Source organism: Pseudopodoces humilis, chromosome 31 (assembly GCF_049639895.1).
Source record: "Pseudopodoces humilis isolate 2021_Gansu_Grassland_sample_001 chromosome 31, ASM4963989v1, whole genome shotgun sequence".
NCBI lineage: Eukaryota > Metazoa > Chordata > Aves > Passeriformes > Paridae > Pseudopodoces > Pseudopodoces humilis.
The window spans coordinates 45,501-63,500 of NC_142230.1; the positions used below are offsets into that span (position 1 = coordinate 45,501).

The following is an 18,000-nucleotide window of genomic DNA, read 5'->3' on the forward strand; positions in this document are numbered from 1 at the left end:
GAATTCCAGGGGAAACAACGGCCGGAATTCCAAGGAAAATGCCCCAAATTCCATGGAAAACAACACCTGGAATTCCAGGGAAAACACCCAAATTCCATGGAAAACACCCCAAAATCCAGGGAAAACAACACCCAAAATCCCATGGGAAACAGCCCAAATCCATGGAAAAATGGGAGATTTTCATGGAAAACTGGGTGATTTTCATGGAAAAACGGGGTTTTTCCATGGAAAACCCCGCAATTCCCACGTCCAGCGGGTTGTTCCCGAGCGGGATTTTCCATGGAAAACAGGGAATACCCGGAATTCCCATGGCCAGGGGGTTGTTCCCGAGTGTTTTTTCCATGGAAAACAGGGAATACCCGGAATTCCCATGGCCAGGGGGGCATTCCCGAGTGTTTTTCCATGGAAAACAGGGAATACCCGGAATTCCCATGGCCAGGGGGTTGTTCCCGAGTGTTTTTCCATGGAAAACCTCGCGATTCCCATGGCCAGGGGGTTGTTCCCGAGTGTTTTTCCATGGAAAACCTCGCGATTCCCATGGCCAGGGGGTTGTTCCCGAGTGTTTTTCCATGGAAAACCTCGCGATTCCCATGGCCAGGGGGTTGTTCCCGAGCGTTTTTCCCATGGAAAACAGGGAATACCCGGAATTCCAATGGCCAGGGGGTTGTTCCCGAGCGTTTTTCCCATGGAAAACAGGGAATACCCGGAATTCCAATGGCCAGGGGGTTGTTCCCGAGTGTTTTTCCCATGGAAAACCTCGCGATTCCCATGGCCAGGGGGGCATTCCCGAGCGTTTTTTCCATGGAAAACAGGGAATACCCGGAATTCCCATGGCCAGGGGGGCATTCCCGAGCGTTTTTCCATGGAAAACAGGGAATACCCGGAATTGCGCCGCCAGGGGGTTGGAGCTGCGCTCCAGGGCGGAGCTGTCCAGGCGCCGCTGGTGCTCCCGGAGCCGCCGGCGATTCTCGGCGCCGCGAACGGCCTCGTTGACAAAGCTCAGCACGGCACGGCTCTGCTCACGGGCACGGAACAGCTTCTCCCGCTCCGGGGAACCCGCTGGAAAACAGGGGAATCCGTGGGGAAATCCGTGGGAAATCCATGGGAAAAATGGGAAAAATCAGGGGAAATTCAGGGAAAAAATGGGGAAAAAATGGGGAAATTCAGGGAAAAAAATTGGGAAAATCAGGGGAAATTCAGGGGAAAAAATGGGGAAATATGGGGAAAATCAGGGGAAATTCAGGGAAAAAATGGGAAAAAATGGGGAAAATCAGGGGAAAATCAGGGGAAAAAATGGGGAAAAAATGGGGAAAATCAGGGGAAATTCAGGGAAAAAAATGGGGAAAATCAGGGGAAATTCAGGGAAAAAAATGGGGAAATTCAGGGGAAATTCAGGGAAAAAAATGGGAAAATATGGGGAAAATCAGGGGAAATTCAGGGAAAAAATGGGAAAATATGGGGAAAATCAGGGGAAATTCAGGAGAAATTCAGGGAAAAAAATGGGAAAAAAATGGGGAAAATCAGGGGAAATTCAGGGAAAAAAATGAGAAAAAACGGGGAAAATCAGAGGAAAATCAGGGGAAAATCAGAGGAAATTCAGGGAAAAAAATGGGGAAATATGGGGAAAATCAGGGGAAAATCAGGGAAAAAAATGGGAAGAAAATGGGGAAATTCAGGGGAAAATCAGGGGAAAAAATGGGGAAAAAATGGGGAAAATCAGGGGAAATTCAGGGAAAAAAATGGGAAAAAATGGGGAAAATCAGGGGAAATTCAGGGAGAAAAATGCGAAAAAATGGGGAAAACAAGGTAAAAAAATGGGGAAAAAATGGGGAAATATGGGAGAAATATGGGGGGGAAATATGGGGTGAAATGGGATGGGTGGAACAGCTTCTCCCGCTCCGGGGAACCCGCTGGGACAGCAGGAATCCGGGGGCAGGATCCCACAGTGGATCCCAGAACAGATCCCAGGGATGGATCCCGGGATGGATCCCAGGGGACAGGATGGATCCTGGGGGTGGATCCAGGGATGGATCCAGGGATGGATCCCAGAGACAGGATGGATCCTGGGGGTGGATCCAGGGATGGATCCCGGGGGTAGATCCCGGGGACAGGAGGGATCCCAGAGGTGGATCCTAGGGATGGATCCCAGGGATGGATCCCAGGGCTGGATCCCAGAGTGGATCCCAGGGGTGGATCCAGGATCTCTCACGGACGCTCAGGCGGATCAGGCTCTCCAGCAGCAGTGGGTATTTGCTGAGCCGGGGGGCAGGAACCCGGGGATGGATCCAGGGGACAGGATGGATCCCAGGGGACAGGATGGATCCCAGGGATGATCCCAGGGCAGGATCCCAGAGTGGATCCCAGGGGTGGATCCCAGGGGACAGGATGGATCCCAGGGGACAGGATGAATCCCGGGGACAGGAGGGATCCCAGGGCTGGATCCCAGGGCTGGATCCCAGGGCTGGATCCCAGGGGACAGGATGGATCCCAGGGATGGATCCCGGGGACAGGATGGATCCCAGGGCTGGATCCCAGGGATGGATCCCAGGGATGATCCCAGGGGTGGATCCAGGATCTCACCGACGCTCAGGCGGATCAGGCTCTCCAGCAGCAGCGGGGATTTGCTGAGCCGGGGGGCAGGAACCCGGGGATGGATCCAGGGGACAGGAGGGATCCCAGGGGTGGATCCCAGGGCTGGATCCCAGGGCTTGATCCCAGGGGACAGGATGGATCCCAGGGATGGATCCCAGGGATGGATCCCAGGGGACAGGATGGATCCCAGGGATGATCCCAGGGCAGGATCCCAGAGTGGATCCCAGGGGTGGATCCAGGATCTCACCGACGCTCAGGCGGATCAGGCTCTCCAGCAGCAGTGGGTATTTGCTGAGCCGCTGCGTCTCCGCCACCAACAAATCCTTCAGCTGCAGCCGCCGGCACTGCGGGTGGCTCTCGGCCTCCTGCAAATCCCCAAATCCCCAAATTCCCAATTCCCAAATCCCCAAATCCCCAAATTCCCACAATTCCCAAATCCCCAAATCCCCAAATTCCCACAATTCCCAATTCCCAAATCCCCAAATCCCAACAATTCCCAATTCCCAAATTCCCAAATCCCAACAATTCCCAAATTCCCAAATTCCCAAATCCCAACAATTCCCAAATTCCCAAATCCCAACAATTCCCAAATCCCAACAATTCCCAATTCCCAAATCCCCAAATCCCAACAATTCCCAAATTCACAAATTCCCAAATCCCAACAATTCCCAATTCCCAAATTCCCAAATCCCAACAATTCCCAAATCCCAACAATTCCCACAAATCCCAAATTCATAAATCCCAACAATTCCCAATTCCCAAATTCCCACAAATCCCAAATCCCCAAATCCCAACAATTCCCAATTCCCAAATTCCCACAAATCCCAAATTCATAAATCCCAACAATTCCCAATTCCCAAATTCCCACAATTTCCCCAATCCCCGAATTCCCCCAATTCCCAAATTTCCCCAATCCCCCAAATCCCCCAATTCCCAAATAATTCCCGTATTGGCTCCCCAAATCCCAAATTCCCAAATTTCTGACCCCGCTGGTTTCCAAAAAGGGGGAAAAAGAGGGAAAAATTGGGGGAAAAAAGGGGAAAAAAGGGGAAAGAGAACAGGGAAAAAAAGGGGAGAAAAAGGGGAAAATGGGGAAAAATGGGAAAAAAATGGGAAAAACGGGAAAAAAAATGGGAAAAAGGGGAAAAGAGAGGGGGGAAAAAAAAAAGGGAAAAAGTGGGAAAAAGAAGAAAAAAGGGGGAAATGGGAAAAAAATGGGAAAAAAAGGGGGAAAAAAGGGAAAAAAAGGGGAAAAAGGGAAAAAAAGGGGAAAAAGAAAAAGGGGGAAAAAGAGGGAAAAGGGGGAAAAAAGGGAAAAAAAGAGGGAAAAAAAAAAAAAGGGGGGAAAAGAGGGAAAAAAAGAGGGGAAAAAAGAGGAAAAAAGAGGGAAAAAGGGAAAAAAAAAAAAACCGGAAAAAAAAAAAAGGGAAAAAAGAGGGAAAAAAGAGGGAAAAAAGAGAGGGAAAAAAGGGAAAAAAAGGGAAAAAAGGGAAAAAAAAGGGAAAAAAAGGGAAAAAAGAGGGAAAAAAGAGGGAAAAAAAAGACGGAAAAAGGGGAAAAAAAGGGGGAAAAAGGGGGAAAAAAAGAGAAAAAACGAGGGAAAAAAAAAAAGAGGGAAAAAGGGGAAAAAAAGGGAAAAAAAGGGGGAAATAAAACCCAGAAACAGAAAAAAAACGGGAAAGGGTCAAAAATCCCGGGAATTGTCCCCGGGAATGGGATCCCAGACCTGGATGAAAAGCTGGAATCGGCTCTCCTTGCGCTGCTTGGTTCGGATCAGCTCCAGGGCCACGGATTGGGAGGAGCAGAAAGCGGCGGCCACCCTCTGGAATTCCTCCTTGGAATCTCCCTCAAACTGGGAATTCCCGCGGGAAAACCGTCGGGAATTCCCGGAATTCCCGGATTTCCCAGGCGGGAATTGGGGGGGGTTTGTGGTTTTCCGTACCCGGGCCAGCATGACGTCGCCGATTTCGCGGATGATGGGTCCCTGATCCCGGAGTTTTTTCATGGATTCCCAGAGGGAATCTGGAGGGGAGGGAATGGGGGGAGAATTGGGGGGAAATTGGGGTAAATTTGGGGAAATTTGGGGAATTATTGGGGAAAATTTGGGGAATTTTTGGGGGAAATTTGGGGAATTTTTTGGGGAAAAATTTGGGGGAAATTTGGGGAATTTTGGGGGGAAATTGGGGGAATTTTTGGGGGAAATTTGGGGAAAATTCGGGGAATTTTTGGGGAAATTTGGGGGGAAATTTGGGGGAAATTTGGGGAATTTTGGGGGAAATTTGGGGAAGATTTGGGGAAAATTTGGGGAATTTTGGGGGAAGTTGGGGGAATTTTGGGGGAAATTTGTGGGAAATTTGTGGGAAAATTTGGGGAAAAGTCAGGGAATTTTTGGGGAAATTTGGGGAAAATTTGGGGGAAATTTGGGGAATTTTTGGGGAAAATTTGGGGAAAATTCGGGGAATTTTTGGGGGAAATTTGGGGAATTTTTGGGGGAAATTTGGGGAATTTTGGGGAAAATTTTGGGAAGATTTGGGGGAAATGTGGGGAATTTGGGGGGAAAATTTGGGGAAATTTGGGGGGAATTTTAGGGAAAATTTGGGGAATTTTGGGGGGAATTTTAGGGAAAATTTGGGGAATTTTTGGGGAAAATTTTGGGAAAGTTTTGGGAAATTTGGGGGAAATTTGGGAGAAATTTGGGGGAAAAAGGGGAAAAAAAAGAGGGAAAAAGGGAAAAGAGTGGGGGAAAAGTGGGATTTTGGGAATTTCAGGGATTCAGCATTTTGGGATTTCAGGGAATTTGGGATTTCAGGGAATTTGGGATTTCAGGGAATTTGGGAAGCGGTGGGGTCAGGAACTCAGGGATTTGGGGATTTCAGGAATCTGGGATGCAGGATTTCGGGAATTCTGGGATTCAGCATTTTGGGATTTCAGGGATTTGGGATGCAGGATTTCGGGAATTTTGGGATTCAGGATTTTGGGAATTTTGGGAATTCAGGGATTTGGGAATTCTGGGAATTCAGGGATTCTCACTGTGCACGGCGATGAGGTCGGGCAGGTTGGGAGGAGCAGGATCCCAGCGGGATTTCGGGAACCGGCGGGGTCAGGAACTCGGGGATTTCAGGGATTTGGGAATTTCAGGATTCCGGGAATTCAGGGATTTTGGGAATTCTGGGATTTGGGAATTCTGGGAATTCAGGGATTCTCACTGTGCACGGTGATGAGGTCGGGCAGGTTGGGAGGAGCAGGATCCCAGCGGGATTTCGGGAACCGGCGGGGTCAGGAACTCGGGGATTTCAGGGATTTGGGAATTTCAGGATTCAGGAATTTGGGAATTTTGGGAATTCAGGGATTTGGGAATTCTGGGAATTCAGGGATTCTCACTGTGCACGGCGATGAGGTCGGGCAGGTTGGGGATCCCAGCGGGATTTCGGGAACCGGCAGGGTCAGGAACTCGGGGATTTCAGGGATTTGGGAATTTCAGGATTCAGGAATTCAGGGATTTTGGGAATTCAGGGATTTGGGAATTCTGGGAATTCAGGGATTCTCACTGTGCACGGCGATGAGGTCGGGCAGGTTGGGGAAGAGCAGCCCCAGCTCGTGGGGGCTCAGCAGCTGCTCCCGCCGCAGGCGCTGATAGAACAGAACATCCAGAGCCCGCAGCACCCGCAGGTGGGACAGCTCCGTCACCATCAGCTCTGGGGACATTGGGGACATCACTGGGGACATTGGGGACATTGGGGACACCTCGGGGACATTGGGGACATCATTGGGGACATCATTGGGGACACCTTGGGGACACCTCAGGGACATGGGGACATCACTGGGAACAGAACATCCAGAGCCCGCAGCACCCGCAGGTGGGACAGCTCCGTCACCATCAGCTCTGGGGACATTGGGGACATCATTGGGGACATCATTGGGGACATTGGGGACATCATTGGGGACACCTCGGGGACATGGGGACATCACTGGGAACAGAACATCCAGAGCCCGCAGCACCCGCAGGTGGGACAGCTCCGTCACCATCAGCTCTGGGGACATTGGGGACATCATTGGGGACATTGGGGACACCTTGGGGACATTGGGGACACCTTGGGGACACCTTGGGGACACCTCAGGGACATGGGGACATCACTGGGAACAGAACATCCAGAGCCCGCAGCACCCGCAGGTGGGACAGCTCCGTCACCATCAGCTCTGGGGACATTGGGGACATCATTGGGGACATTGGGGACATTGGGGACACCTCGGGGACATTGGGGACATCATTGGGGACATTGGGGACATTGGGGACACCTCGGGGACATTGGGGACATCATTGGGGACATTGGGGACATCATTGGGGACATCATTGGGGACATCAGAGACACACTGGGGACATTGGGGACATCATTGGGGACATTGGGGACACCTCGGGGATGTCACTGGGGACATTTTGGGGACATTTTGGGACATTTTGGGGACATTTTGGGACATTTTGGGGACATTTTGGGACATTTTGGGACATTTTGGGGACGTTTGGGGCTGTCCCATTCCGAGAGCGGCACCCAGAGCTCAGAGCCCGGAGTCAGCTGCCCCAAATCCCGGGAAAAACCCGGAATGAGACCCCAAATCTGGGAATGAGACCCCAAATCTGGGAATGAGACCCCAAATCTGGGAATGAGACCCCAAATCTGGGAATGAGACCCCAAATCCCGGGAATGAGACCCCAAATCCCGGGAATGAGACCCCAAATCTGGGAATGAGACCCCAAATCTGGGAATGAGACCCCAAATCTGGGAATGAGACCCCAAATCCTGGGAATGAGACCCCAAATCCCGGGAAAAACCGGGAATGAGACCCCAAATCTGGGAATGAGACCCCAAATCTGGGAATGAGACCCCAAATCCCGGGAATGAGACCCCAAATCCCGGGAATGAGACCCCAAATCCCGGGAATGAGACCCCAAATCCCGGGAATGAGACCCCCCCCCAATCCCGGCCTCCCCCCAGTCCCCGGAATTCCGGGAATTGCGGGATTTTCCCGGATTTTCCCGTACCGTTGATGACCTCCTGCCGATCCAGCTCCCGCTGCGAGAGGTTGGCCACGAGCTCCCGGCTCACCGAGTGCTGCCAGCTCTGGGAATTCTGCTGGGAATTCCGGGAATTCCGGGAATTCTGATCCCAGGGGGGCTGGGAATTGTCCTGGGAATTTTGGTTTTGGGATTGGGGATCCGGCTCCGGGTCGGGAACGGGGCCCTGCTCGTCCTCGGGGAGGTGAGGGAGGAAGGGATCGGCCGGGCTGGGGGAATCCAGGCTCCTGGAAAATCGGGAATGGCGGGAAAAATTGGGGGGGAAAATTGGGAAAAGCGGGGGGAAAAATCGGGAAAGTTGGGGAAAAAATTGGGGAAAAATGGGGGAAAAAATTGGGGAAAAATGGGGGAAAATTGGGGGAAAATTGAGGGGAAAAAAGGGGGGAAATTGGGGAAAAATTGGGAAAATTGGGGGAAAAATTAGGAGAAAATTGGGGAAAAGTTGGGGGGAAATGGAGGGGAAAAAAGGGGTGAAATTGAGGGGAAAAAAGGGGGGAAATTGGGGAAAAATTGGGGGGAAAAATTGGGGTAAAATTGGGGAAAAAATGGGGGGAAAAATTAGGAGAAAATTGGGGGAAAATTGAGGGGAAAAAAGGGGGGAAATTGGGGAAAAATTGGGAAAAATTGGGAGAAAAAAGGGGGAAAATTGAGGGGAAAAAAGGGGGGAAATTGGGGAAAAATTGGGGGGAAAAATTGGGAGAAAATTGGGGAAAAATTGGGAAAATTGAGGGAAAAAATTGGGGAAAAAATTGGGGAAAAAAGGGGAAAAATTGAGAAAAAATTGGGGGGAAAAAAGGGAAAATTTGGGAAAAATTGGGAAAATTGAGGGAAAAAATTGGGGGGAAAAAAGGGAAAATTGGGAGGAAAAAGAGAAAAATTTGGGAAAAAATTGGGGAAAAATTGGGGAAAAAATTTGGGGGGAAAAGGAGAAAATTGGGGGGAGAAGGTGGAAAAACTGGGAGAAAAGTTGGGGAAAAATTGAGGGAAAATTGGGCGGAAAAAGAGGAGAAAATTCGGGATAAATTGGGAAAAAATTGGGGGGAAAAAAGGGAGGAAAGAGCGAAAAAATGAGGGAAAATTGGGGGCGAAATTGAGGGAAAAGGGAGAAAAATTGGGGAAGAATTGGGAAAAAATTGGGGAAAAATTGGGAAAAAAATTTGGGAAAAATTGGAAGAAGAAAAGAAAATTGGGGGAAAACTTGGGGGGAATTGGGGAAAAATTGGGAGGAAAATTGAGGGGGAAAATTGGGAAAAATTGGGAGAAAAAAGGGGGAAAAATTGGGAGAAAATGGGGAAGAAACCCAAAAAAAATGAAAAATTGGGGGAGAAAAAAATCGGGAAAAAAATTGGGGAAAAATTGGGAAAAATGTGAGAAAAGAAAGGGGAAAAATGAAGGAAAAAAAACCCCGGGAAAAGCAGGGAAAAAAATCCGCTGGAAAATTGGGAATGGGAATTCCGCTCACCTGCGCCCCGTCTTTGGTGTGTAGGGAGGGGTCGGATTTTCCAGGGATCTGGGAAAGGACGGAAAAATCACCCCAAAATCCCAAATTTTCCCTCCCTCCCCGCGTTTTCCTCCAAATCCTCCGCTCCCAGCCCAAATCCCGGCGTTTTCCCAAGGTTTTTCCCGGTTTTTTTGGGGGTTCTGTGGGGATTTGGGAGATCTGAGGGCTGAAATCCCAAAAAATGCCCCGAGAATCCCGATTTTTTCGGGGGGATTTAACCCGATTTTTCCCTCCTTATCCCGGATTTCCGGCCTGAACCGGCTGTAAAGCCAAAAATTCGGGATGGGGGCTTGGGAATTCCGGGAATTCCGGGAATTCCCACCTGCCAGAGATGGCAGAGACTCGAAGCCTTCCCAAAAAACCCCAAATTCCCAATCCCAATTTCCCGCATTTCCATCCCAAACGCGCCAAAATCTGGGATAGAAGCTCCGGAATTCCGGGAATTTTGGGAATTCCGGGAATTCCCACCTGTTGGAGAGACCAAAGGCTCGACACCTTAACCCTGAGCTACGCTTTTTTCCCAAAAAACCCCAAATTTCCAATCCCAATTTCCCGCATTTCCATCCCAAACGCGCCAAAATCCGGGCCAGAAGCTCCGGAATTCCGGGAATTTTGGGAATTTTGGGAATTCCGTGGATTCTGGGAATTCCCACCTGTTGGAGAGACCAAAGGCTCCACACCTCAACCCTGAGCTACGCTTTTTTCCCAAAAAACCCCAAATTCCCAATCCCAATTTCCCGCATTTCCATCCCAAACGCGCCAAAATCCGGGCCAGAAGCTCCGGAATTCCGGGAATTTTGGGAATTCCGTGGATTCTGGGAATCCCCACCTGTTGGAGAGACCAAAGGCTCGACACCTCAACCCTGAGCTACGCTTTTTTCCCAAAAAAATCCCAGATTTCCAATCCAAATTTCCCGCATTTCCATCCCAAACGCGCCAAAATCCGGGATAGAAGCTCTGGAATTCCGGGAATTTTGGGAATTTTGGGAATTCCGTGGATTTTGGGAATCCCCACCTGTTGGAGAGGCTGGAGGCGGAGGAGGAGGAGGCCGAGTGCAGCCGCGGGGTCTCGGAGCCGCTCCCGTCCACGTCGGCGTCGCTGCGGGATCGCGGCACCGGCTCCGGGCGCCGGCAACGCCGGCAACGCCGCAGCTCCTCCCGGCCCTTCAGGCTCTCCGAGCGGCCCAGGCGAACCTCGGAGCGGGAGCTGACGGAAAAACGGGAATTCGGGGAAAAATCCCTGGGATTCGGGGCCAAAATCCCGGGATTTGGGGGGAAAAATGGCAGGAATTACGGTAAAAATCCGAGTAGTTACGGTAAAAAAATCCGGGGTATTACGGTAATAATAATGGGATTTGGAGAAAAAAATCCTGGGATTTGGGGGAAAAATCCTGGGATTTATAGGGAAAAAATCCTGGGATTTAGGGGGAAAAATTCTGGGATTTAGAGGGAAAAAATCCTGGGATTTAGGGGGAAAAATCCTGGGATTTAGGGGGAAAAATCCTGGGATTTAGAGGGAAAAAATCCTGGGATTTGGGGGGAAAAATGGCAGGAATTACGGTAAAAATCCGAGTAGTTACGGTAAAAAAATCCAGGGTATTACGGTAATAATAATGGGATTTGGAGAAAAAAATCCTGGGATTTATAGGGAAAATCCTGGGATTTATAGGGAAAAATCCTGGGATTTATAGGGAAAAATCCTGGGATTTAGAGGGAAAAATCCTGGGATTTAGAGGGAAAAATCCTGGGATTTAGGGGGAAAAATCCTGGGATTTATAGGGAAAAAATCCTGGGATTTAGGGGGAAAAAATCCTGGGATTTAGGGGGAATACCCCTCAATTCCATGGAAAACCCACAATTCCATAGAAAACCCCACAATTCCATGGAAAAATCCCACAGTTCCATGGAAAACCCTGCAATTCCACGGAAAAACCTCGTGGTTCCATGGAAAAACTCCTCAATTCCATGGAAAATCCCGGGATTCCCTGGAAAATCCCAGAATTCCCTGGAAAATCCCAGAATTCCCTGGAAAACCCCGGGATTCCCTGGAAAATCCCAGAATTCCCTGGAAAATCCCAGAATTCCCTGGAAAACCCCGGGATTCCCTGGAAAACCCCAGAATTCCCTGGAAAACCGCAGAATTCCCTGGAAAACCCCAGGACTCCCTGGAAAACCCCAGAATTCCCTGGAAAACCCCAGAATTCCCTGGAAAACCCCGGGATTCCCTGGAAAACCCCAGAATTTCCTGGAAAATCCCAGGATTCCCTGGAAAATCCCAGAATTCCCTGGAAAATCCCAGGATTCCCTGGAAAATCCCAGAATTCCCTGGAAAATCCCAGGATTCCCAGGAAAATCCCAGAATTCCCTGGAAAATCCCAGAATTCCCTGGAAAACCCCAGAATTCCCAGGAAAACCCCAGAATTCCCTGGAAAATCCCGGGATTCCCTGGAAAATCCCAGAATTCCCTGGAAAACCCCAGGATTCCCTGGAAAATGCCAGAATTCCCTGGAAAACCCCAGGATTCCCTGGAAAACCCCGGGATTTTGGGATACCTGGGAGCGGGGGGCGGCTCCTGGAAGGTTCCGGAGGCTCCGGAGCGGCTCCGGGGGCCGGGATCGCTTTCGGCTCCGTCGGCGCCGCCCTCGAAGTGTTGGATCATGCTCCGAACGTTCCCCGGGCGCAGCGCTGCGGGAATCCCGGGAATTCCCACCCAAAATCCCGGATTTCCCCTCCTCAATCCCGAATTCCCACCCTCAATCCCGAAATCCCGCCCAAAATCCCGGATTTCCCCTCCTCAATCCCAAATTTCCCCTCCTCAATCCCAAATTCCCGCCCAAAATCCCGGATTTCCCCTCCTCAATCCCAAATTTCCCCTCCTCAATCCCGAATTCCCACCCAAAATCCCGGATTTCCCCTCCTCAATCCCAAATTTCCCCTCCTCAATCCCGGATTTCCTCTCCTCAATCCCAAATTCCCACCCAAAATCCCGGATTTCCCCTCCTCAATCCCAAATTCCCGCCCAAAATCCCGGATTTCCCCTCCTCAATCCCAAATTCCCACCCAAAATCCCGGATTTCCCATCCTCAATCCCAAATTCCCACCCTCAATCCCGGATTTCCCATCCTCAATCCCAAATTTCCTGTCCTGAATCCCAGATTTCCACCCTAAATCCTGAATTTCCCATCGTAAATCCCGAATTCCCGCCCTAAATCCCAATTTCCTGCCCTGAATCCCAAATTTCCTGCCCTGAATCCCAGATTTCCCCTCCTCAATCCCAAATTCTCGCCCTAAATCCCGAATTTCCCGTCCTTAATCCCAGATTTCCACCCTAAATCCAGGATTTCCCAACCCAAATCCCAAATTCCCGACCCAAATCCCGAATTTCCCAGCCCAAATCTTGAATTCCCAACTCAAAATCCCAAATTTCCACCCAAAATCCCGAATTTCCCGTCCTCAATCCCAAATTCCCGCCCTAAATCCCAAATTTCCTGTCCTGAATCCCAGATTTCCCCTTCTCAATCCCAAATTTCCACCCTAAATCCCAAATTTCTGCCCTAAATCCCGAAGTTCCCAGCCCAAATCCCAAATTCCTGCCCTAAATCCCAAATTTCCCGTCCTTAATCCCAGATTTCCACCCTAAATCCCAAATTTCTGCCCTAAATCCCGGATTTCCACCCTAAATCCAGGATTTCCCAACCCAAATCCCAAATTCCTGCCCTAAATCCCGAATTTCCCAGCCCAAATCCCAGATTTCCCATCCTGAATCCCGAATTTCCCAGCCCAAATCCCAAATTTCCCATCCCAAATCCCAAATTTCCACCCAAAATCCCGAATTCCCGCCCTAAATCCCGAATTTCCCGTCCGAAATTCCAAACTTTCTGACCCAAATTCCCAAATCCCCCCCAATTCCAGACCCCAAATCCCGATTTTGCCCATCCCAAAATCCCAAAATTCCCGGGAATTTTCATCGGGGAACCAAAAAGAAAAAAAAATGGGAAAAGAAAACGATGGAAAAACGATGGAAAAGCACCAAAAATTTGGGAATTTTTTACCTTCCCCGGGGGACAGGGAGACGGGAAATGCTGGAAAACAACGAGGAGCTGTCAAAATTCCCAAAATCCCGGGGGAAAAATGGGAATTTTTGGGAATTTTGGGATGAGAACGGGAAAAAAAAACCGGGATGGGAAAGCGGGAAGCGAAAATTCCGGGGGAATTTGGGGGATTCCTGGGAATTTTTGGGATTTGGGGAAGGCTGGAGCTGCTCCAGGGGGGGATTTTGGGATGGAATTCCGTCCGGGATGAGAAAATTCCAGGGTTTTTCCTTTTCCATGGAATTTTCCGGGGTTTTTTTGGGATTTTTGGTTTGGATTTCGGGGATTTTTTTGGGGGTTTTGAGGGATTTTTTTCCCATCCCAAAACATTCCAGGATTTCCCAACCTCCCCCCCAATTCCAGGGGGATGCTCCAAAATTCCCGGGAAAAAGCCGGGAAAATTCCCAGGAAAATCCCTGGAAAAATCCCCCCCCAAAAATCCCTGGAAAATCCTGTGAAAACCCCGGGAGAATTCCCAAAATTCCCAGAAAACCCCCAAATCCCAGGGAATTCCCAGGAAAATCCCTGGAAAATCCCAGTTAAATCCCTGGAAATGCCCAAGAAAAAAACCTGGAAAATTCCCTGGAAAAATCCCTGGAAAATCCCAGTTAAAGCCCAAGAAAATCCTGGGAAAATTCCTTGGAAAATCCCGAGAAAATCCCAGGAAATTCCCTGGAAAATCCCAATTAAATCCCAATTAAATCCTGGGAAAATCCCTGGAAAAATCCCTGGAAAATCCCTGGAAAAATCCCCGGAAAATCCCTGGAAAAAACCCCGGAAAATCCCTGGAAAAATCCCTGGAAAATCCCAATTAAATCCCAAGAAAATCCCTGGAAAATCCCTGGAAAAATCCCTGGAAAAATCCCTGGAAAATCCCAAGAAAATCCCTGGAAAAATCCCTGGAAAATCCCAATTAAATCCCGGGAAAATCCCTGGAAAATCCCAAGAAAATCCCTGGAAAAATCCCTGGAAATTCCCAATTAAATCCCAATTAAATCCCGGGAAAATCCCAAGAAAATCCCAATTAAATCCCAGGAAAATCCCTGGAAATTCCCAATTAAATCCCAATTAAATCCTGGGAAAATCCCAAGAAAATCCCAATTAAATCCCAGGAAAATCCCTGGAAATTCCCAATTAAATCCCGAGAAAATCCTGGGAAAATCCCAAGAAAATCCCAATTAAATCCCAGGAAAATCCCTGGAAAATCCCAATTAAATCCTGGGAAAATCCCAAGAAAATCCTAAGAAAATCCCGAGAAAATCCTGGGAAAATTCCTTGGAAAATCCCAAGAAAATCCCTGGAAAAATCCCTGGAAAATCCCAATTAAATCCCAATTAAATCCTGGGAAAATCCCTGGAAAATCCTGGGAAAATCCCTGGAAAATCCCAATTAAATCCCAATTAAATCCTGGGAAAATCCCAATTAAATCCCAATTAAATCCTGGGAAAATCCCTGGAAAATCCCTGGAAAATCCCTGGAAAATCCCTATTAAATTCCCAAGAAATCCCCTAAAAAATTCCCAAAAAATTCCCCAAAAATTCCCAGAAATCCCCTCCCCCCCAACCAACCCCTGGGAATCCCCGGGGGGCCGGAGAATCCCGGGAATTCCGGGAATTCCGGGAATTCCGGCGCCACTCACCGCTCTGGGAGCCGCTCCGGGGTTTCCCGATGTATTTCAGGATCGGGTTCTGCCTCTGCTCCTTCTCCTTCCTGGAGCTGCTCTGTGGGAAAAAAACCCGGAATTCCGGGAATTCCCAAAAATCCCCGATTTCCTCCCCTCCCTTCCCGAATTCCCCATCCCAAAATCCCCCCAAAATTGGGATTTCTTTGGGATTTTTGGGGATTTTTTGGGGATTTTTTGGGATTTTTTGGGGATTTTTTTGGGATTTTTTTGATTTTTTTTTTTATTTTTTATTTTTTGGGATTTTTTGGGGATTTCTTGGGGGGATTTTTTGGGATTTTTTTGGGATTTTTTGGGGATTTTTTTGGGAATTTTTGGGGATTTTTTTGGGATTTTTGGGGGATTTTTTAAGGGATTTTTTTGATTTTTTGGGAATTTTTTTGGGAATTTTTGGGAATTATTTTGGGATTTTTTTGGATTTTTTTGGGATTTTTTTGGGATTTTTTGGGATTTTTTGGGATTTTTTGGGGGATTTTTGGGAATTTTTTTGGAATTTTTTTGGGATTTTTTTTGGGGATTTGTTGGGATTTTTTTTGGGATTTTTTGGGATTTTTTTGGGATTTTTTTGGGGAATTTTTTGGGAATTTTTTTTGATTTTTGGGGATTTTTTTGGGATTTTTATTTTTTTGGGATTTTTTTTTTTTCATTTTTTGGGATTTTTTTGGGATTTTTTACCCCCTTCCATGAGGAATTCCCGGGAAAATCCCTCGGGATCCCGGAATTCCGGCGGGGCCGGGATTTGGGGGAGGATTTTCCCGGGATTTGGGGAGAAAATCCTGGGATTTGGGTCCAAATTCCCGAGATTTGGGAGGAAAACCATGGAATTCCCAAAAAAATCTTGGAATTCAGATCACAATTCCCAGGATTTGGGCCAGAAATCGTCAGATTTAGGAGAAAAACAATGGAATTCATGAAAAATCCTGGAATTCTGGTCAAAAATCCTGGAATTCCGGTCAAAAATCCCAGGATTTGGGTCAAAAATCCCAGGATTTAGGGAGAAAATTCCAGGACTTGGGTCAAAATTCCAGGATTCAGGTCACAATTCCCAGGATTTGGGTCAAAATTCCAGGATTTGGGTCAAAATCCCAGGATTTGGGTCCAAAATTCCAGGATTCAGGGAGAAAATCCCATGATTTGGGTCAAAATTCCAGGATTTGGGTCAAAATTCCAGGATTCAGGTCACAATTCCCAGGATTTGGGTCAAAATCCCAGGATTTAAGGGGAAAATTCCAGGATTTGGGTCAAAATCCCAGGATTTGGGTCCAAAATTCCAGGATTTGGGTCAAAATTCCAGGATGTGGGTCCAAAATTTCAGGATTTGGGTCCAGAATTCCAGGATTTGGGTCAAAATTCCAGGATTCAGGTCACAATTCCCAGGATTTGGGTCAAAATCCCAGGATTTAAGGGGAAAATTCCAGGATTTGGGTCAAAATCCCAGGATTTGGGTCCAAAATTCCAGGATTTGGGTCAAAAATCCCAGGATTTAGGGAGAAAATTCCAGGACTTGGGTCAAAATTCCAGGATTCAGGTCACAATTCCCAGGATTTGGGTCAAAATTCCAAGATTTGGGTCAAAATCCCAGGATTTAAGGGGAAAATTCCAGGATTTGGGTCAAAATCCCAGGATTTGGGTCCAAAATTCCAGGATTTGGGTCAAAATTCCAGGATGTGGGTCCAAAATTTCAGGATTTGGGTCCAGAATTCCAGGATTTGGGTCAAAATTCCAGGATTCAGGTCACAATTCCCAGGATTTGGGTCAAAATTCCAGGATTTAGGGAGAAAATCCCAGGATTTGGGTCCAAAATCCCAGGATTTGGGTCCAAAATTTCAGGATTTGGGTCCAAAATCCCAGGATTTGGTGTGAAAAATCCTGGAATTCACAAAAATTCCCAGGACTGGGGTGAAAATTCCCGGGATTGGGTTCCAAATTCCCGGGATTCCCAGGAATTCCCACCTTTTTGGCCTTGGGGAAGAAGGGAAGCCGCTTCTCCTTATCCGGGATTTTCTCGGAGGCTCCCGGGCTGCGGAATTCCCGGAATTCCCGGAATTCCCGGAATTCCCGGGGCTGGATCCCGGCGTGAGCAGCGAAGATTCCGAGGGCGAAGGCCAAGGGAGAGCTGCGAGAGATTCCAGAGCTGGAAATTCCCAGAATTCCCCCAAAATTCCCAAAATTCCCCCAAAATTGCCCCCAAATTCCCCCAAAATTCCCCAAAATTGGGATCCCCCAAATTCCCAAATTTCCCCCCAAATTCCCAAAATTCCCCCCAAATTCCCAAAACTCCCCCAAAATTCCCAAAATTCTCCAAAATTCCCCCAAATTCCCCCAAAATTCCCAAAATTCCCCAAATTTCCCCCCAAAATCCCCCTGGAATTCCCAAAATTCCTCTTGGAAACCCCAAAATCCCCCAAATCCCCCCAAAATTCCCAAAATTTCCCCCAAAATTTCCCCCAAAATTCCCAAAATTTCTCCAAAATTCCCAGAATTCCCCCAGAATTCCCCAAATTCCCCCAAAATTCCCCCCAAATTCCCCAAAATTCCCCAAAATTCCCCCAAAATTCCCCAAAATTCCCCCAAAATTCAAAATTCCCCAGAATTCCCAAAATTCCTCCAAAATTCCCTCAGAAATCCCAAATTCCCCCTAAATTCCCACAAAAACCTCAAATTCCCCTCAGAAATCCCAAAATTCCTCCAAAATTCCCCCCAAATTCCCAAAATTCCCCCCAAATTCCCCCCAAATTCCCCCAAAATTCCCCAAATTCCCCCCAAATTCCCAAAATTCCCCCAAAATTCCCAAAATTCCCGCCCCCAGGAGAGGATCCGGAGGTTCCGGAGGGGAGGAAAGAATTGGGAATGGGAGGGAAAAAATTCCCAGGGAAAAAATTCCAGAGGGAAATTTGGGAATGGGAGGGAAAACTGGGAATGGGGAAATTGGGAATGGGAGGGAAAATTCCAAAGGAAAAGTCGGGAATGGGAGGGAAAAAATTCCAGGGGAAAATTTGGAATGAAATCGGGAATCCCGAGGGAAAATTCCGAAGGGAAAATTGGGAATGGGAAAATTGGGAAT

At 48.2% G+C, this 18,000-nt stretch overlaps 1 protein-coding gene across 1 annotated transcript in view; it reads right to left on the bottom strand.

Moving 5' to 3' along the window:
• Positions 1-18,000, bottom strand: part of LOC106628918 (uncharacterized) — a 42,000-nt gene that overhangs the window by 5,216 nt on the left and 18,784 nt on the right. The window contains exons 3-14 of the mRNA XM_088068461.1: positions 16,890-17,052; positions 14,895-14,976; positions 13,217-13,246; positions 11,717-11,849; positions 10,180-10,371; positions 9,126-9,173; positions 7,631-7,890; positions 6,141-6,287; positions 4,535-4,614; positions 4,319-4,444; positions 2,840-2,957; positions 820-1,059 (exon numbers count right to left, since the gene is read on the bottom strand). Of these exons, the coding sequence (XP_087924587.1) occupies positions 820-1,059; positions 2,840-2,957; positions 4,319-4,444; positions 4,535-4,614; positions 6,141-6,287; positions 7,631-7,890; positions 9,126-9,173; positions 10,180-10,371; positions 11,717-11,849; positions 13,217-13,246; positions 14,895-14,976; positions 16,890-17,052 (1,619 nt within the window). The remainder of the gene's footprint in view (positions 1-819; positions 1,060-2,839; positions 2,958-4,318; positions 4,445-4,534; positions 4,615-6,140; positions 6,288-7,630; positions 7,891-9,125; positions 9,174-10,179; positions 10,372-11,716; positions 11,850-13,216; positions 13,247-14,894; positions 14,977-16,889; positions 17,053-18,000) is intronic.